The sequence below is a fragment of the Saccopteryx bilineata genome, chromosome 7, assembly GCF_036850765.1.
Source record: "Saccopteryx bilineata isolate mSacBil1 chromosome 7, mSacBil1_pri_phased_curated, whole genome shotgun sequence".
Taxonomy (NCBI): Eukaryota; Metazoa; Chordata; class Mammalia; order Chiroptera; family Emballonuridae; genus Saccopteryx; species Saccopteryx bilineata.
The window spans coordinates 73,880,044-73,901,320 of record NC_089496.1 but is presented as its reverse complement, the minus strand read 5'-3'; the positions used below and the strand labels follow the sequence as shown (position 1 = coordinate 73,901,320).

General features: G+C 49.2%; 1 protein-coding gene across 1 annotated transcript in view; it reads right to left on the bottom strand.

Annotated features, from left to right (window-relative positions):
* The window catches only part of IL16 (interleukin 16), a 94,517-nt gene that overhangs the window by 48,720 nt on the left and 24,520 nt on the right, over positions 1–21,277 (bottom strand). The window contains exon 2 of the mRNA XM_066238353.1: positions 13,854–14,269. Coding sequence (XP_066094450.1) covers positions 13,854–14,269 — 416 coding nt within the window. The remainder of the gene's footprint in view (positions 1–13,853; positions 14,270–21,277) is intronic.

The following is a 21,277-nucleotide window of genomic DNA, read 5'->3' as shown; positions in this document are numbered from 1 at the left end:
CCCAGCCTGAGCAGCAGATGGTCACCCCGGGATACCAGGTTAGCCAGAGAAGCTCTTCCCACCCCAGCAGGAAGAACGGCCAGGACTGAGTGAAACCTCTAGCCAGGCCAGAAAAACAAAACCAACCAGAATAGCACCGCAAAGGCTCTGAAAATGAAACTCAAAGCTTCCCTAGTTCTCCTGTGTCTTTGCACCAACCAAATGATGACCTGCCAGACCCAGTGGGCTCCAGAAGACCGAGCTTCCGGGCACGCAGCTCCCAGTGTCTCCTGACAACGGGGCACACCTAGAAGCCACGTGGGGCTTGGGACCCGGACAGCAAGTGTGCAGCAGTCATACCCGTGGGCCCTGCTCCTGCTTCCTCCATGTGGACCACCCCTGCTGACCCCCTCCTCCCCACACATGGGGACGCAGCTGGCTCCGTGGGAGTCCTACAGCCAGCCCCAAGCTTCCCTCCTCGTGGCCGCTCTCGGCCTCCATGAGCTGCTCTTCTGTGGCAGGAAGAGGCAAGTAGCCAAAGGATTGGGTTTCCCAGTTGCCAAGGAAGCCAGGCCTCAAAGCCACAGGCTTAGCTGCTCACAGGAGCAAAATGAAAAACTCTGTCTGCTCTCGGAGGGTCTGACCACGCTGTCTCCACCCACAGCACCGACGGTTGATCTGACCTCATTGCATCCTGAGTCAGGCTACGTGAGCGGTGACTTGGCCTAACCAATATTTTGAATGTGTGGGAAAAAAAAAAAAAAACAAGTAGAATTTTCCCCACTATGGAGGCCGTTCCCATGTGGATCAAAGTGTTTTGAAGCCTTTTGGGAGGCAGCCCCCGGGGGGGGGGGGACCTCCCACGCATCTGGTCTCATCTGCTGCTGTCCTACTCCCAGATCAAGTGGCCAGTGACTCCCGCCTCCGGCCAGTGGGAATACCCAAAGCCATGTCCAGTGGAAACCCATGCGTTGCCTTGAAAAACCCATGGGAGCGCTGGCTATGTCAGTAGGCTCCCCACCTGAAGAGTGGCTTCATTATACTCACTGCAGCAGCCATTCCTTCCACACGTATTACAGAGCCATTACTATGTGCCCATTCCAATCCACCCGGTGCCCTGAAGAGTGCCAGCTCCAGAGTCCGTAGACATTGGGCGTTTGGCCGATTGGGTGATCTGCTCATAGTTAGCGGGAGGGAGACAGAAACAAGTAGGGGGAGGCCTCAGACTGCATCACAGGAGCTCCTGTGTTCCCGGGTCTGTCCTACCCAGAGCCCATCATAGCGTTGGTGTGCACAGCCCTAGGCTGCAGGGGGCCAGGTGGCTGCTGGCTGGGTCTGGGGGTGACGGTTAGAGAATGCAGGTGTCCACATGCTCGCGTGAGGCCCCTGTGGTCAGTGCTGGGCACAGTAGAGAAAGGGGGTCGTGGCCGGAGACAAGGGAGTGGTGCTCCCTGCGCTACCGCATTCCAGGGCAGAACTCTGAGAGGCCCACCCACTTCAATGAGCTTGGCTATCCAAGTCCTTAGAAAGGTGCCTTTGTCAAGGTAGGTGGACAAAAATTGATGTTTAAACATTATTTTACCTTGATTAATAACTTTTAAATATTTTGACCTTGGCGTGTAGATCCGCACTTGTACCCTGCCCTGCCCCTGCCCACGTGAGAGGCAGGGCTGCATGAGGCGGGAGGGAGGGGATGATGTCAATGAGACAGGAATGCGGAAGGAATGAGGAATAATGGGAAGACAGAACATGAGTTACTGTCAGTGAGTATCGATTCTACAGAACAATGACCAGGACCTAGTCTTCAGTTTTAAATATAAGTAGGACTGAAATGCATGACGCTAATATCAGAAGATAGGCAGTGGTACGTGGACCTGTGCGTTCCAGGTCTTGGTATTGTTTGAGAACTGATCGAAGTACTAGTTTATATGAGACTCTAATACATGAAGAGCACCTATTTTATTTGTGATTAAAAGAAAAGTGAAAATGGCCTGACCAGGCCGTGGCATAGTGAATGGAGCATTGGACTGGGACACCGAGGACCCAGGTTCCAAACCCCGAGGTCACCAGCTTGAGCTCAGGCTCATTCGGCTTGAGCACGGGCTCACCAGCTCGAGCGCAGGGTCGCCAGCTTGATCGTGGGATCATAGACATGACCCCATGGTCGCTGGCCTGAGCAAGGGGTCACTCGCTCTGATGTAGCCCCCCAGTCAAGGCACATATAAGAAAGCAATCAAAGAACAACGAAGGAGCCACCGCGAAGAACTGATGCTTTTCATCTCTCTCCTTTCCTGTCTGTCTGTCCCTATCTGTCCCCCCCCCTCGTCTCTGTCACACACAAAATAATTTAAATTAAAAAAAGAAAAGTAAAAGTGTATAACTAACAAGCTAACTAAAGAAGAAAAGGAGCAGCAGAAATTAAATTAATCCAAAGGGGGCGAGAAGAAGGAGAAAGCGTATAGCTTCTGGGACAACACACAGACAACAACATCTGAACCAAATGACAAGAGTAAAGAGATACAGGCCAAGCACACCCCAAATCACAATATATGTATGTTGTGTCATTACCCACCATTATAACATAAACACTGTAAGATGGATAAAAAAGACGTGGCAAATGTGATTACCGAATTTGACCTAACAGACCCATGTAACAATAGAGACACTGCATCCAGCAACAACACATTTATGTATTCCGCCTCAGCCAATTCCCATTGATTAAAGTCATTTACAATATGTTCTGGCATCTCACTACAGAAAAATCAATACAGAAATTAATAGAGGGAGAGAAAAACAGAGAACCTAGAAAGTCCTCAAATGCCTGGGAATTAAATATTTCTAAATAAACCACGAGTCATACTGGAAATCACAAAAACACACACATCCATAGCTATCTATTGAGCTAGCTAGTTAGCTAAAATAATGAAAATATGAAATATCAAAATTTGTAGATAAAGCCACTAAAATTTAGAGGGAAATGTATAGCCTCAAATTAAAAAAATTTAGCTGAAAATCAACTATCCAAACTTTCATCTCAAAAAACTAGAAAAAAAGGACAAAAGAACTAGACATAAAGAAAAATAATAAAGAGTGGAGATTAATTAAATAGAAAACATAGGACACAGAAAATTAAAAAGAAATCAAAAGCTAGTTGATAGAAAGAGATAATTCATTAAAAAAATAGAAATAAACAAAAAAGCTGGGGTAGCAAACTTATGCCACAGAAAACAAGCTTCAAAACAAAGGCTCTAACAAGAGACAAAGAAAGACTAAGCAACTGCACTTCTGGGGATTTATCTGAATAAACCCAAAACACTAATTCAAAAAAATATATGCACCTTTGTGTTCATTGCGGCATTATTTACAATAGCCAAGATATGGAAGCAACCTAGGTGTCCACTGATGGATGAATGGACAAGACAACATGGTACATATATATAGTAGAATATGACTCTGCCACAAAAATGAATGAAATGTTGATATTTTTAACAACGTAGATGGACCTAGCGGGTATTATGCTGACTGAAGTCAGTCAGACAGAGAAAGACAAATATGTGATATCAATTATATGTGAAATCTAAAGAAAATAAACAAAACAAAATGGAAATAGACCCATAGGTACAGAAAACAGGCTAGATGGTTGCCAGAGAGGAGAGGGTGGGGGGCTGGGTGAAAAAGGTGAAGGGAGTAAGAAGCACGAATTAGTAATTACAGAATAGTCACAGGGATACGAATTACAGAATAGAAAATATAGTCAATAATACTATCATATCTATGTAAGGGGCCAGGTGGATACTTAAGATAATAGGGAGACCAGTTTCTAAAGTATATAATTGTCTAACCATTATGCTGTACATCTGAAATATAGAATAACATTGAGTATAAAATGTAATTTAAAAATAATTTTAAAATAAGTAAATCAACAAACCAGTGTTGGCGAGGATGTAGAGAAAAGGAAACCCTCATGCATTGTCGGTGGGATTGTAAACTAGTGAAGCTTCAATGGATTTTCAAAAAATTATAAATAGAACTACCTTATGACCCAGCAATTCCACTTCTGGATACTTAACCAAAGAAACCTCAAACCCTATTTTGAAAACATATATGTACCTGATCAGGTGGTGGTGCAGTGAATAGAGTATCCGCCTGGGATGCAGAAGACCCAGGTTTTGAAACCCCAAGGTCCTCTGCTTGAGCACATGCTCACCAGCTTGAGCGTGGGGTAGCTGGCTTGAGTGTGGGATCATAGACATGACCCCATAGTCCCTTGTTTGAGCCCAAAGGTCGCTGGCTTGAGCAAGGGGTCACTGGCTTGACTGGAGCCCCCTAGTCAAGGCACATATGAGAAAGCAATCAGTGAACAACTAAGGTGCCAAAACAAAGAATTGATACTTCTCATCTCTCTCTTCCTGTCTGTCTCTATCTGTCTCTCTGTTTTTTTGTCTTTTTTGCAAAAATAAGAAAAAAAAAAAGGAAGGAAGGAAGGAAGGAAGGAAGGAAGGAAGGAAGGAAGGAAGGAAGGAAGGAAGGGAGGGAAGGGAAGGGAAAGGAAAGGAAAGGAAAGGAAAGGAAAGGAAAGGAAAGGAAAGGAAAGGAAAGGAAAGGAAAGGAAAGGAAAGGAAAGGAAAGGAAAGGAAAGGAAAGGAAAGGGGGGAGGGAAGGAGGGAGGAAGGAAGGAAAGAAGGAAGGAAGGAAGGAAGGAAGGAAGGAAGGAAGGGAGGAAAGGAGGGAGGGAGGGAGGGAAGGAGGGAGGGAGGGAAGGAGGGAGGAAGGAAAGAAGGAAGGAAGGAAGGAAGGAAGGAAGGAAGGAAGGAAGGAAGGAAGGAAAGAAAGAAAGAAAGAAAGAAAGAAAGAAAGAAAGAAAGAAAGAAAGAAAGAAAGAAAATTTGTGCACCCTGATGTTCACTGCAGCATTTTTTACAATAGCCAAGATATGGCCTATCATTGACGAGTGGATAAAGAAGAGGTGGTATATATATATATATATATATATATATATATATACACACACACACACACACACACACACACACACACACACATACACACACATACACATACACACACACACACACACACACACAAATATTACTCAGCCATAAAAATGAAAACTTACTGCCTGACCAGGCAGTGGCTCAGTGGATAGAGCATTGGCCTGGGATGCAGAGGACCTAGGTTTGAATCCCCAAGATTGCTGGCTTAAGCGCGAGCTCATCAGGTTTGAGTGGTGGGCTCACCAAACTTGAGCACAAGGTCCCTGGCTTGAGTGTGGGATCATAAACATGACACCATGGTTGCTGGCTTGAGCCCCAAGATTGCTGGCTTGAAGCCCAAGGTCACTAGCTTGAGCCCAAGGTCACTGGCTTGAGCAAGGGGTCACTTGTTCTGCTGGAGCCCCCTGGTCAAGACACATATGAGAAAGCAATCAGTGAACAACTAAGGTTTCGCAACAAAGAATTGATGCTTCTCATCTCTCTCCATTCCTGTCTGTCTGTCCTTGTCTGTCCCTTTTTTTTTTTTTTTTTTTTGTATTTTTCTGAAGCTGGAAACGGGGAGAGACAGACAGACTCCCACATGTGCCCAACCGGGATCCACCCGGCGCGCCCAACCGGGATCCACCCGGCGCGCCCACCAGGGGGCGACGCTCTGCCCACCAGGGGGTGATGCTCTGCCCCTCTGGGGCATTGCTCTGTTGCGACCAGAGCCACTCCAGCGCCTGGGGCAGAGGCCAAGGAGCCATCCCCAGCGCCCGGGCCATCTTTGCTCCAATGGAGCCTCGGCTGCGGGAGGGGAATAGAGAAACAGAGAGGAAGGAGAGGGGGAGGGGTGGAGAAGCAGATGGGTGCCTCTCCTGTGTGCCCTGGCCGGGAATCGAACCCGGGACCTCTGCACGCCAGGCCGACGCTCTACCACTGAGCCAACCGGCCAGGGCCTGTCCTTGTCTGTCCTTATCTCTCCCTCTCTATATGTCTCTCTCACAAAAAAAAAAAAAAATCTTACTATTTGCAAAAGCATGGATAGACCTAAGTGAAATAAGTCAGATAGAGAAAGACAAATACCATATGACTTCACTGATATGTGGAATCTAAAAATCAAAATAAATAAACAAAATAGAAACAAACTCAGATACAGAGAACAAAATGATGGTTGCCAGATGGGATGAGGGTTGAGGGGCTGGGTGAAAAAAGTGAAAGGATTAGAAGTACAAATTGGCCTGACCAGGCAGTGGCACAGTAGCTAGAACATCAGCCTTGGGATGTTGAGGACCCAAATTTGAAACCTCAAGGTCGCTGGCTTGAGCATGGGATCACCAGTTTAAGCACGGGGTTTCAGGCTTGAGTATGGGATTATAGACATGACCCCATGGTCACTAATTTGAGCCCAAGGTCACTGGCTTGAGCAAGAGGTCACTGGCTCGGCTGTAGCCCCCCAGTCAAGGCACATATGAGAAAGCAATCAATGAACAACTAAAATGTCACAACTACAAGTTGATGCTTCTCATCTCTCTCCCTTCTTATTTGTCTGTCCCTCTTTTTCTCTCTGTGTCTTAAAAAAAAGTATAAATTGGTAGCTGCAAAAAAGTTGGGGATGTAAAGTACAGCTGTACACCTGAAACTAATATTGAATGTCAAGTGTAGTTGAAAAATTAAAAATACTTAATGGCAAAAAAATGATTGTGCAGGCTGAAAAACAAAGCAAAAAAAAATATATATATATATCATGGAAAAATATATAAAGAACTGGAAAATTTAACATTGTAAAGATATCAATTCTTTTCAACTAGATCTATAGAGTTGATTCAAGTCCAATAAAAATTGCAGCAGAATAGCCAAGCCTAGTTTGCAGAACAAAGCTGGAGGGCTTACATGACTAGGTTTCAAAAAACTTATGAATCTGGCCCTGGCTCAGTGGTTCAGTGGGTAGAACACTGTCTCGGTGTGCTGAGGTCGTGGGTTCAATCCCCAATCAGGGCACCAAGAAGCAACCAATGAGTGCACAACTAAATGGAACAACTAAAGTAGAACAAGTGGATATGTCTCTCTCTTTCTGCCCCCCCTCCTCAAATCAATGGGAAAATTTTAAAAACACTTATGAAACGATCACAATTGAAACTGTATATGAGTACAAGGAAACAACAGAGTAATGAATTGGAAGGGAGGCCAGAAATAGACCCTACATGTACACACAATTCTTGATTCATAAAAAGATGACACTGTGCAGTGAGACAAAGACGGGCTTTTCCCAAAATTGTGTGCAGTCAACTGGATAGCCACATGGGAAAACATTTTTAATGTTTACCTCACAATGTATACAAAACTTGACTTGCTATGGATTGAAAGTCCAGAAGTAAAAGATAAAACACAAAGCTACTAGAAGAAACATGGACAAGTATCTTTAGACCATGTGGTGGAGAATAATTTCTTTAGAAGGATCCTCTTGTAAATGTGGAGCCAGCTTGACCTGTGGGACATGTGTCTCCCTGTCACCGGGCCACCTCCGTTATGTCTGCTGCCTCCCTCTCCCTGTCTGCCTTTGCGCCCCCATCCTCCTGGCCTGCCCCACAGCTTTGGCTCCCTCCTAACTGGCCAGGAAAGCACTACCTATGTCCCCACCCCCTCCAGGGCAGGAGCGGATGGGAGGGACTTGGCCGTGACCTGAGCTCATCCCCTCGTTCTGGGAATGCTTAGACTTCACGGTAATTTGGCTGCACCCATTCACCTCTAGGGAAGTCCCTCATAGAGAGCATAAGTCCTGTCACTGGTAGCAAGCGTGTTTCTTATACCCAGAAGACACGTCTCATAGCAGGTGCTCTGCCAATGTCTGAGGAGAATGAAGAAAAGGAGAGAGGGAGAAAGGAGGGCACAAAGAGACGGCAGGAGACCTAGGAGAGCCTCGCCAACCTTGCGTCCAGCAGGCTGAGCCTCCTTCCCCGTGGCCCAAGCCTCCTACATTTAAAAATATTCTTTCCATCTGAAAAAGGACGTGGGTCTGGGTCTCTGCATCTCCTCCTTCCAAAGGTCTGATAAAGGGCTTTTTTCTTTGTTAGGTTAAGGAGTCTGGCTTTCAATGTTCACCTATGTGAATTCATCCCCAGGGGTCCCCCTGAAGAAGGGGCCCCAAAGGGGTACCTTCACGCAAGACACCAGTCAAATGCTTCTCAGGTCTGCACGTCCCTGGGCCCTGATCTCCTCAGTCTGGGTTCTGCCAAGCATAACACATGCAATAAGGCCGTTGCTGGTTTTTTTTTTTAAGTTGACTGTTTATGTCACTTCCTCTTCTTTAATTTTCACACTAGGCATTTCTAGAGGAGAGGCTGATGTCACAGGGCTGCCTTCCAGATGCTGTTTTGAAATCAGTGTAACCATGTGAGGAGCTTGACTAGGCCCACTGAGTCATGCCTGGGTGCAGGGACAGGTAGGAGTCAAGACAGGGGTGAGAGGTCTCTGCAAGAGGGGGCCGTGGCACCAGCTGTCACCTTGGACCTTTCTGCCCTGGCACTTTTAAAAAGGGACCTACTCAGGGCCTGACCTGTGGTGGTGCAGTGGATAAAGCGTCGACCTGGAAATGCTGAGGTCGCTGGTTCGAAACCCTGGGCTTGCCTGGTCAAGGCACATATGGGAGTTGATGCTTCCTGCTCCTCCCCCCCCTCCTCTCTCTCCCCCTCTCTCTCTCCTTTCTAAAATGAATGAATGAATGAAATGAATGAATGAATGAATGAATGAATGAATAAATAAATAAATAAATAAATAAATAAATAAAATAAAAAGGGACCTACTCAGACCACGGAATCCCTCACCTGCTCAGAACTCATTAATAGACTGGAAATGACCAGCTGTGCTCCTTACAAAGAGAAAATAAAAATCTTGGATTCTGAGCTGGCCAGTTCCCCTCTCTTCCTTCCAGTCCCTGCCCTGGGCTCAACTCTGCCCATCGCCCCTTCTCCCACCCTCGGGGAGTGAGCCCCTTTCCAGCCTCTAGGCCTGTTGTGTCTCTCTGCCCATCACACCACGCACGGTGGCCTGCACATCTGCATTTTGATCCCCCGCCCTCAACAGCAGGCCTCCCTCCCCCAAATCCAGCTGCATGTCTCTACCCACGATTTCCCTTCCATCGCTGCACCTGTGCCCTGAAAGAGCAATGACCTGTTCTGTCCCTGTGTCCAACATTAGTCTATGAGCATCGCAACACCGACAACTTCTGCTCGTGGCCCGGCCCACCGAGGCACTCCACCCCTCAGTTCATCAATAATGTCAATTACTTAGTTACTTGTATCCATCATTGTCTCCATCCTAAAACAGAAAAAATGACCGTATTTATGAAGCAACTACTAGGTACACTGCACGACTTTAGGTACATTTTCTCATGTAGGTGTTTACAATTTTTTCCTAATAAAACCCATATGATGTAATACTATTATTAACGTTCTCCATTTCACAGGTAAGAACACTGAGGCACAGAGAGGTCAAGTGAATTGTGTGGGGTCACGCAGCTACTAAACGGGAAAGTTGGACTCACACCCAAGCAGTCAGACTGTGAACCCCACCCCCAACTCCAGCAATAATGATGCTGCCTGTGACCTCCTTCCTCCTAGGATTGGGGAGATCAGAGCTGTGAAAACATTCTTTAAAGCAAAGTACGGTGCACATGAGATCACAGAGATGAGGGGTGTACAGTTGGTCTTGGACCCCTTGCCAGCCTCCACCTGTGCCCGTCACCAGCTTTCCCCAGACATTGCCCCTGTTGTGGGACAGGCACCAGGCATGAGCTGGTGCCTGTCCAGATCCGGCTGTGCACAGTGGCCCAGGCAGGCACGCAGGGCCTCCTCACCGGCAGGCACCTCTGTGCTGACACGGTCCCCTCCCCACCCAGACCTTCTCCGTCAGACCTTCAGGGAGCAGCCCACCTTCTCCTGATCACTTTTCCAGCCCTGACTGTTCCCTGTCTTAGAGCACAGGCTCCTGTCCCTCGGACTGCTCAGGCCAATACTTGCAGATAAACTTGCAACCTCTCCTTTCTCACACACCGCATCCTTCCATCCACATACCCGCGGGTTCAGCCTTGGCAATGCCCGCTGACACGGCCCTGCTCAGTGCCTCCACACCCGCCTTAGGGGAGGTGCCTGCCTTCCCGGGTCATTGCGGTCACTGCCCCAGCTCCCCTGACCTGGCTGCAGTCCGCTCTGCCTGTGACACGCCCCTGCTCAGCCTTCCGATCTTTTCCCATCCTTCTTAGAGTAAGATTCCCAGGCCGGCACCCTGACTCCATCTTCTCCACACTCCCATTCCCCACACCCCTGCCTGCTCCTCTCCTCAGTGCCCCGTGAGCACACTCGGCCCTCCGTGCGCATGCCCCATGCTCTTCCCCGGACGCTCACATGACTCACTCCTCAGCTTCATTCATGCAGGTCCTTGCTCAGCTGCCACTTTTGGAGACACCTTTGAGATCCCCCTTTCACAAAGGGCCACGACCCTTCCTCATCACCCTTATCCTGCTTAGTTGTCTTCAGAGCCCTTCATTGTTTAATAGTATATCATATACTAAGTTGTTAATATCTACATCCTCAACCAGAATAAAACTGGTATGAGGACAGAGACTGAATCTGCCTGCCTCACTCCCTAGAACAGCACCTGGCTCAGCACGGTGTCCCGTCACCATTTACAGGCGGAACTGACACCGGCCCAGAGACGTGCCCACCTCCTTTGGAGCCCCCACAACCTCACTGCACTTCAGATGGGTTCCTCGAGGCCAAGGCTGGATCCCACAGTGCCCGGCGCAGAACAGGTGCTCAGGAAACACTCGTGCAATGAAACAGAAGTGACTGATCTTTCTAGGAGTTGGCTGGAATCTCAAATGATTTTGGAATTGCATTTATACGAGCTCTGACCTGAATCAATTGATATAGTCATTAATAAATTTGACTCTTGGTTGTTGGATAGTATACGTGTCACATCATTCATGGCAAACCAGGAACCTGGCCCCTAGTCTGTCCCACAATGCTGCGTGATGTGTGTAGTGCACACGTGTTAGGCCCCCGCCTGTCACACAATGCTGTGTGGTGTGTGTACTGCACACGTGTTAGGCCCCCACCTGTCACACAATGCTGTGTGATGTGTGTACTGCACATGTGTTAGGCCCCCGCCTGTCACACAATGCTGTGTGATGTGTGTACTGCACACGTGTTAGGCCCCCGCCTGTCACACAATGCTGTGTGATGTGTGTACTGAACACGTGTTAGGCCCTCCCCTGTCACACAATGCTGTGTGATGTGTGTACTGCACATGTGTTAGGCCCCCGCCTGTCACACAATGCTGTGTGATGTGTGTACTGCACACGTGTTAGGCCCTCCCCTGTCACACAATGCTGTGTGGTGTGTGTACTGCACACGTGTTAGGCCCTGCCTGTCACACAATGCTGTGTGGTGTGTGTACTGCACACGTGTTAGGCCCTCCCCTGTCACACAATGCTGTGTGGTGTGTGTACTGCACACATGTTAGGCCCCCGCCTGTCACACAATGCTGTGTGGTGTGTGTACTGCACACGTGTTAGGCCCTGCCTGTCACACAATGCTGTGTGGTGTGTGTACTGCACACGTGTTAGGCCCCCGCCTGTCACACAATGCTGTGTGGTGTGTGTACTGAACACGTGTTAGGCCCTCCCCTGTCACACAATGCTGTGTGATGTGTGTACTGCACATGTGTTAGGCCCCCGCCTGTCACACAATGCTGTGTGATGTGTGTACTGCACACGTGTTAGGCCCTGCCTGTCACACAATGCTGTGTGGTGTGTGTACTGAACACGTGTTAGGCCCTCCCCTGTCACACAATGCTGTGTGATGTGTGTACTGCACATGTGTTAGGCCCCCGCCTGTCACACAATGCTGTGTGATGTGTGTACTGAACACGTGTTAGGCCCTCCCCTGTCACACAATGCTGTGTGATGTGTGTACTGCACATGTGTTAGGCCCCCGCCTGTCACACAATGCTGTGTGATGTGTGTACTGCACACGTGTTAGGCCCTGCCTGTCACACAATGCTGTGTGGTGTGTGTACTGCACACGTGTTAGGCCCCCGCCTGTCACACAATGCTGTGTGGTGTGTGTACTGCACACGTGTTAGGCCCTGCCTCTCACACAATGCTGTGTGATGTGTGTACTGCACACGTGTTAGGCCCTGCCTCTCACACAATGCTGTGTGATGTGTGTAATGCACACGTGTTAGGCCCCCGCCTGTCACACAATGCTGTGTGATGTGTGTAATGCACACGTGCTAGGCCCTGCCTGTCACACAATGCTGTGTGATGTGTGTAATGCACATGTGTTAGGCCCTGCCTGTCACACAATGCTGTGTGGTGTGTGTACTGCACACGTGTTAGGCCCCCGCCTGTCACACAATGCTGCGTGATGTGTGTACTGCACACGTGTTAGGCCCCCGCCTGTCACACAATGCTGTGTGGTGTGTGTACTGCACACGTGTTAGGCCCCCGCCTGTCACACAATGCTGTGTGATGTGTGTACTGCACACGTGTTAGGCCCTGCCTGTCACACAATGCTGTGTGGTGTGTGTACTGCACACGTGTTAGGCCCCCGCCTGTCACACAGTGCTGTGTGATGTGTGTACTGCACATGTGTTAGGCCCCCGCCTGTCACACAATGCTGTGTGATGAGTGTACTGCACACGTGTTAGGCCCCCACCTGTCACACAATGCTGTGTGATGTGTGTAATGCACACGTGTTAGGCCCCCGCCTGTCACACAATGCTGCGTGTTTGTATTGTACACATGTAAAGCAGTGATTTTCCTCCTCAAGGAGGCAAGCTGTGCACAGGTACTGGCTCCCACGGAAGGTTCTGGACCGCCTTCCCTGTTTGTTGCTGCCAGTCAAGCGACTGCCCAGCAGGACGTGGCAGTGGGGGAGAAACCCCTGACGCTGACCTGTCACTGAGTTAGCCCAGCCAGAGAAAGGCACCTCTGGCAGGAGGCTGGAGACCCAGCACACAATGGAGAAGAGCTGGAGAGTACAGTTCTTCCAGCCTCTACCCGTGGTACCCCAGTTTCCACCTCCAGAGAAAGGCACCTCTGGCAGGGGGCTGGGGACCCAGCACACAATGGAGAAGAGCTGGAGAGTACAGTTCTTCTTCCAGCCTCTACCCGTGGTACCCCAGTTTCCACCTCCAGAGAAAGGCACCTCTGGCAGGAGGCTGGAGACCCAGCACATAATGGAGAAGAGCTGGAGAGTACAGTTCTTCCAGCCTCTACCCGTGGTGCCCCAGTTTCCACCTCCTGTGGCAGCCAGAGCAGCCGCGCGGCCCAGTGGAGGAGAAGAATGTGGGCAGGTGTGCAGGCTCCGCTTGGCTCCCCTCTCACCTTCCCTGTGCACCTTCAGCACGCACACCTGTGCTGCAGCTGGTGGGGGTGGGGGTGGGGGGCCTAGAAAACGCTCCAGGCAAACTCACTCTCCCTGTCCCGCCCCCCCCCCCCCCAGCTCGAGGTAAGGGCTCCTCCTCTGCCCAGGCCCTGGGATTGGCCCTGGAATTCTCTGCTGGGTGTGCTGTGAGCCATCTGTGCTATGCCACGAGCGGCCTGTCTAGAGATGACAACCTTTCAAGGGACCAACTCTTGCCCCTGGCGTATTGCTGCAGGGCAGCAGGGACCCGGGCTCAGCTGACTTCAGGCTGACACAGAATCTCACTGAAGGTCTCGGGCAAGGTCAACCGAGCCTGCTTCACTACCATGCCCACTGCTGCCTTCCCGGGGGGAATCCTGCCTCAAGCTTTACCTGCTTTTGCTCAGTATTAGAACCATGTGCCTGCCCGACTTTGGGACGGAAGGGCTGGAGGACTCTGACTCGCAGCAGACACCAGCGGTCCTGGGCGTACCTTCAGGAAGAACACCCTCCGGCCGGGCTTGCCTCGATCGCTCCCAGCCGCCTGGAGAGCCGCAGCCTCGGACGACAGCGCCAGGCCAGGAGCGGGGCCGCCGGGCCCAGCCTCGGACGTGTCTGCCAGCTGTTCCGGCGAGTGGAACAGCCCCTCCTGGCCCTGGCCCAGCGAAAGCTCAAAGGGGTCCGGGTACCTCTCATCGGGGCTGGAGCCGTCGTCACTGGTCTTCGCGTTACAGAGGATCAGGGACCGGGAGATGGACCGGAATTTGGTGGATTTTCTGCTCCTAGCAGAACGGCTGTGCGGCTCCATCCTCAGTGAGGAAGTGAAGCTGGCCTTCTTCCTCTCCTGATCTCTGCCCCTTGGTGGACGGGGGGCAGCTGGACTGGCCTTAGCCACCCCTTCACGAGTCCCTGGTGGAGAGAGGAGACAGGAAGGAGCAATGTGACCTGCTGCCCACAGAGGAGTCCGACCAGGGCCCTGGGGCTGGGCCACGGGCGCCCAGGGCCCGGACAGCAGGCTGGACGGGAGACTGTCCCTCAGTGTCCTTGACCCTTCCGTGCTGTCAGTCAAATGGGATTCGGTGACCCCAAGTGGTTACCACCCTCTCCATCCCCAGGCTCAGGGAAGCCCGAGCTTTCCACACCGGGAAACCGAGGCACAGGGAAGGGAAATGCACTCCCAAAGCCACAAGGGAACCAGCAGAGCAGCCAGCATCAGTCATAGGAGGGTTTATAGATCAGACAGATCTGTGCGCGTGACAAATTTAAAACTTAAAAGCCATTCTTCAGACACAAGTTTACAGGGAATCCAGTCTATAGAGCAGGTCAGAGCGCAAAAGGGAGACTACATTGCACCTGCCTGTTCCCTTGCACTGCCCCAGGCAGCACCACCAAAGACACCCCAGGATTCACAGAGCCCGCGTGAAGACCCCTGCCATCTGTGCCCTCAGTTCCCAGCTGAGCAGCCTAAGATTAGGATGGCTGGGAGCCTTGCCTGACACTGAGCTGTCAGGTTGATGATGTGTTAACAGGGGCAGCCTGGGAAGGCCCTTGGCAAACCTTGTGCCCATCCCTGCGCCCGGGGTCTCACCGGTCAGTGCACTGCGAGGCCAAGGCTAAGGGCCTCCTGTTCCGTCTCTACCCCCACTGGATCAACCTACCACAGCCCAACAGCTCACTCTCAGCCCAGCCCAGATCAGCGTGGCCAAAGGCACCACGCACGGGTTCAGTTTCCACGAGGCAGGTGGCAAAGGGGCCTGCGGCTGCATCCAACGGAGCTCTGACTTGGGCCCAAGCCACAGAGCAGACCTGCTGCCAGAACGACAAGTTGTGGGGAGCTCTTGGCCCGGTGGTCCTGCTGTTTGTGCACAGCGGGTCTGAGTGAGGAAACGCAGAGACCTCCAGCCTCTTAAACGGAAACCCTTTCACAGAGCCATCCCCCGCACGAATTTCTTCTTAAGAGGCTCTGTTCCAATACTCCAATTGCACAAATTTATTATTTTCTGTATTAGCCTTTTATTTTTATCCATTTATCCACCAACCACCTATAGCAACCAAGAGCAATAAATTAAAATAAATGAATAAATATTTGTGAGCCTACTATTCGCCAGGCAGTGTTCTGGAGGCTTTGGTATAAGTTAATTCAATGTTGGTCAATTTCATTAAGGACCCTCTTGCCAATATCCCAGAGTCCTATATACTGTGTGTCCTTTCATCTCAGATGATAGCAAAACCCCAACCACCGATGAACCCACACCTGCCTGACTATAGGTGTCTGAGCCCTGCAGGTGACATGCCCACACCATGAGACATTCACGTCCACCAACTGGGCCTCCAGCTCTGGCCACCAATGTACTGTGATAATTAAGAATGGCTATCACAAAATTTTACTTCCTTAAAAATGAGATTTACCTGCCTCTTCATCATAAACAGATAATGTCACCTCCTTCTTCACAGAAACATAAAAGTTATCAGATAGCAATTCCCTCAACTTGCCATCACTGGACGTCGAATCCATCTGCCATCGCACATATGCATAACAGACCTTTTGTAATGAGATGCTCGCCCTGCTATCAAAGCCAGTCCACCCACCTGTTCCCTGGGTTCCCTCCTCCAGTCTTTGCAGGCGTAACAACAATAACAATAATATCATGTATTTAGTGCTTATGAGGCACCAGCGCTATTCTAACTGCTTAACCATCCGGTCCTCATAACACCTACTGCAACCTCCATCAATAGCCTCATTTCACCAAAAAAGACAACCAGGGCACCACCAGCTTAACTAGCTTTCTCAGATCACACAGTGGGACCAGTGAAGGCAGGAACGAGGCGAGGCAGTCCACTCCGGAGCCTGCCCTCTTCCTCACGGCTCCACACCACTGCTGACATCTCTCTCACCTTGACCTTCAGTCTCTCTGTACTGGTCTTCACCATCAGCATGTAAACACACTCAAACCATTTCTGTCTTTTAAAAACTCTGTTGACTCCATACACTCCTTTTGTTACCTGCCTCTTTTATCCACTTCATATCTTTTTCTTCCCCTCTTTTATTATGGTGAAAACACTTAACATAAGATCTATCCTCTTCACAGATTTTTACATGTACAGCACAGTGCTATCTGCAGGGACAGGGGTGACAATGGAACGGTCACCCTCCTTGTCTTCCTGAACAAGTGTGCACATGCTCTTCAGCCCACCTCCTCTTAGAGCCTCAGCCCACGGGTCTGTTTCCTTCCCCTAAAACCACGGAAAATCCCTTTTGTCCATTCTGCATTTTATTTGCACCAGAGTTGTGAACCCAACCCCAAAGGGCATGTGCCACGTGCTCAACACCTGCTCTACTTTGAGAAGATTTGTTAATTGGTGTATCAGTGCTCTGATCCACTGGCTAAAGCAGCGGTTCTCAACCTGTGGGTCGTGACCCCGGCGGGGTCGCCTACAGCCATCGGAAAATACATAATGCATATCAAGTATTTACATTCCGAATCATAACTATAACAAAATTACAGTTATGAAGTAGCCACCAAAATTATTTTTTGGTTTGGGGTCACCGCAACATGAGGAACTGTATTGCGGGGTCACAGTATTAGAAAGGTTGAGAACCACTGGGCTAAAGGATATACAGGGGTCAAGTTTTTAGAGCAGTTTTTTCCTTCTCATTACTATCCTTTACTTCCCAGTGTCACCTTTTAAAACCAAATCTCACATGTTCTCCTTCCTGCCCTCCACTCCCCAAAGACAGGAGTTCCTTTGCAATGTGCCAATTCAACTTCCTGGAACCAGTAACCCAACACCAGATCCACTGGATGAATACATCTAAACCTCAGCAAATCTGCTCAGCATGGTTAGGACTCTCCAGAGTTCACCTGGGACTTGTGAAGAAGGAAGTGTGTGCATGTGTGCGTGTGTGTGTCACAGCCAGCCCTGCTCCTGTAGGCATTTCAGAAACTGAAACTTAAAGTTTCATGTCAAAATCACCTATACTCTCACAGGTGTTCAACAAGGAAGAATTCATGTGGAGCTGCTGAGGGCCGCCAGGTGGAGAAGAGTCGCCTGAGAGTGAAATTGGAACAGACTCACTGGGGCAGGGAGAAAGTGGAGAGAAAGGAACACAGAGAGCAAGAGCAAGAAAGATTGTGCAGATGATATCACATGAGCGCCTAGATCGAGCCACACCTGAAGCCATTCAGCTACTCAGTTATGCAAACTAATAGATTCCTCTTTTTGCTTAAAAAAAGGAAGTAAAAAAAAAGGGGATCCTCCTGGAATAGTTCTCTCTGATGCTACTGACATAAGGCATGAAAAAAAAAAACATCCAAAGGCCAAGAGGCTTGGAAACTCTTTTATCCCACCCCAAGACTAGGAGAGGAGCCAGTCACCCCCCACAGTCGAGGCTCGAGCTCTCCGCCCCTCCAGGACTGTCCTTGGAATGCAAGCCGCATTCCCTCCATCCCCCAGACCCCAACCCACAACAGCTGTCCCAGCAAAGGCGAGCCATTCACTGGGCACTTTCCGGGACACACACATTTGAGGAACCTTTGGGACCAGGTGCAGGGCTGTGTGTTTGGTGGGAAAGTTGGCTGCATATAGAATTTAGAAGAGCAGAGGGACTGAATTCCTTGGTAGAGACTGTGCTAATCCCAGCGGACCATTTACAGGAGTGTCTGATGAGTACTGTCGATTTTTTTTTTTAATAAGCTTTTCCAGAGGGAACTGTGGCATCTGTTGTGGCCTTGGCTCTCACGTTGGATGTCAGGGTCCACGGGCTGGGAGGCTGGGAGGCTGGGAACGTGCTGGGGGCAAGGAGTTAACCCCTTTGGGCAAGAGCGAAGCTGGTTTTCAGCATGAGCCTTGTCGCTGTGGAAATGTTTAATAAAACAGAGGGAAGAAATGCAGAAGGGTTGTACAGGAGAAGCCAGAATTTGACTCTGGTGGGAGACTGCTTTCCCCCTAGGTCTGGCATAGAGAGAGGAGGAGGGAGAGAGAGTAATTAAAACCACAGCATAGTAGTCACATGGCACAGCTCAGCTCTGGTGACTGAGCCCAGGACAGCGACCAGCTCCCGCTCCCTAACGGAACCCCTGTGGGCAGAGCTGGGGGCAATCGTGCCCTTCAGCCCTTTTACGGCCGCTGCCTCGGGGCAGAACTCAGGAGCTTTCTCTGGTTTTGCTGCAGGCTCCATGGGCCACTGCCAAACTCAGCTACATTTCCTCTGTCCCTAGTGGACCCTCCACAAGACAGCTTTGTGGGTCCCTTCCAGAAGCTTCCTGGGAAGGCACGGCAGAGCTTTCCAACATGGCTGAGCTTTGCAGAATCAGCTGCTGTCACTTCCCAGCAGCAAGTCCCAAGGATCTGCTTTTCCCAGGAAACAGCTCTCCTCTCTGGGAACCTCTCCCCAGACCCCGAAAGTGTTTGCTCTTTAGTTATATATACCTTCCACAGGACGCCAGGGTGGGAAGGTCCCGTTCACACACAGGAGAGCCTGCAGGGGAGTCGGACAGCCTCACCACCACCATCCTCAGGGGCCGCTTCCCCGAACGGCCTGTCCTCTGCACAGAAAGTGCCTGGCAGCCAAGGCTCCATTGGAGCAAAGATGGCCCGGGCGCTGGGGATGGCTCCTTGGCCTCTGCCCCAGGCGCTAGAGTGGCTCTGGTCGCAACAGAGTGACACCCCGGATGGGCAGAGCATCGCCCCCTGGTGGGCAGAGCGTCGCCCCTGGTGGGCGTGCCGGGTGGATCCCAGTCGGGCGCATGCGGGAGTCTGTCTGACTGTCTCCCGTTTCCAGCTTCAGAAAAATACAAAAAAAATTAAAATAAAAGAAAGTGCCTGGCAAAGAGGGCAGAGCTGGGGTGCAAAGAAATGGAGAGTCCCTTCCCATCAAAGGAGTGCAGACAGCTTCCAGGCTGGGTGCTGGGAGCACAGTCAGTCCGTCCCTCCCTCTCTCCTTCCTTCTGTCCCTCCCTTTCACTTGTTTCATGCAGCAAGCACGTGTGGAAAAACTCTGTCCCTATGTGGGGCAGAGCTAATCCACTGGAGGGAAGGCCACCATATTTCCATCTGCATAAAATATACTTAATTCACTGAGAATTTTGAGAGAGTCAATGGCCACGTGGGAGAAAGGGGAACTAGTTGATGAAATATGTTTTACATTTCTGAATTCCCTGACAGTGTCCTATATCAAAGGCATTTTTTTTTTTAAAGTATGGCCACGCCAGCCCAGGGGGGTAACTCTGCCTTGAACTGGAGAGTGACTCAGAGATAGGAAACGAAGGGAGGAAATGTATGATTCCTTCAATCAAATTTTATATTCTTCTTCATACAGGCTCTAAATATCTCTAATTGCATATTTCTCAGCTCTTCTGTTTCTACTTTGAATGGAACCATTTGCAACATACACTTTCTAGTTGGTTATTGCTTTCACATGTTATGACTTTGGCATACACATTTCGCAACTGGCAACCTCAGGAGCACCCTTATTCATTCTAGGAACTATCCAATGGCTTCTCTTGGGCTACCAACCGTGTGAGCTCTGAATGTCAAAACATTTGCTTCATTTTTAAAGTACTTATACCACTTAGTTCATTTTATTTTCTAATTTTACAGATAAAGGTTTCCAGACCATTAGTAAATAGTAGTTATAATATAGGTGTACCATGTCTTTCCTGAGACATTAACGGAAATTCTTCTAGTGTTTTCTGGCAAGAAGGATACTGACTGCTATATGTTGAGATAAATTATTTTTTATATTAAGGAAATATTCCATTAATGGTAATTTGGGAAGAATTATCACCAAGAATGGATGGTGTCTCTTTAAATGCCTTTTTCAGCTCCTTGGCACGATCCTGAAATGGCCTCCTTTGATTTCTCCGCATAAGGACACATTCCTGGCTTAAGACCGACCAACCTACATTTTGTTGTTTGAAGTCACAGTTAGATTGCAATGTGCAAATCTTTTAAGAAAGAATCGTTTGTGTAGGACTTTTGTATCTACATTCACAGTTAAAAATGGCCTGCGGTCTCATTTCGTCTTAGGTCATCGGACATTCATTATAAAAGGAGTCGGGAGGACAGACATCTCCTGCTCTCCGAAACAGCTGCACAGCTTAGAGACACTTCACCCACAGGAACCCGAAGTAATTCTTCCATAAAGTCTTTTTGGTCCTCCTGTCACTTTTGAGGTGGTTCTTTGAAATATCTCATCACTTCCTTGGCTGTGGGTCTATTCAGTTTCTATAAATATTTTCCTTTGTCAAGTTTGATCAACTTACACATTGTCATGAAAGTATCCATTTATCCAGATTGTCATAGTATTAATACAGAGCTGTCTCTTACAGACTCACAGCTTACTTTTTTTCTCTGAAACTCCGTGCATGGTTGGTCTCCCTCCTGCTTGCTCCGATTGACCTTGCCTGGAGGACAGCTGTTCTACTGGGTCCTTTGGAAGGGCTCACTCCTAGGACTAGCAAAAACACCTACCCTGTTTAATTTGCTTTCTGTATTTATTTCTGCTTGTGTTTTATTATTTTTCCCTTTGTTTTTCTTTCCTTTTTTTTGTTTCTTTCCTTTTTTTATCTTCAAGAATTTAATATTTACTTCCCTCAGATCCATTTCTTTTCTATTTTAGAAATGACAGCATACCATGTAGTGGTTACCTGTTCTGGCTTTGAGTCTAGCTAGATCCGGGTTCAAACCCCAGCCCAATTATTTACTAAGTGTCTGACCTTCAAAAACCTCCTTGACCTTCCTGTGACTGAGTTTTGTTATCCATATAATGGGGATGACTACAGTCACCACCTTATAGCAACTGTGATGATAAGTTGAAACACTGTGAGTCCGTTAGCACAGATCGTTGGCTGGTTATTATCACCACATCATCATCATCATCAGTATTTAAAAAATTCCCCTCTGAATATTCTTTTT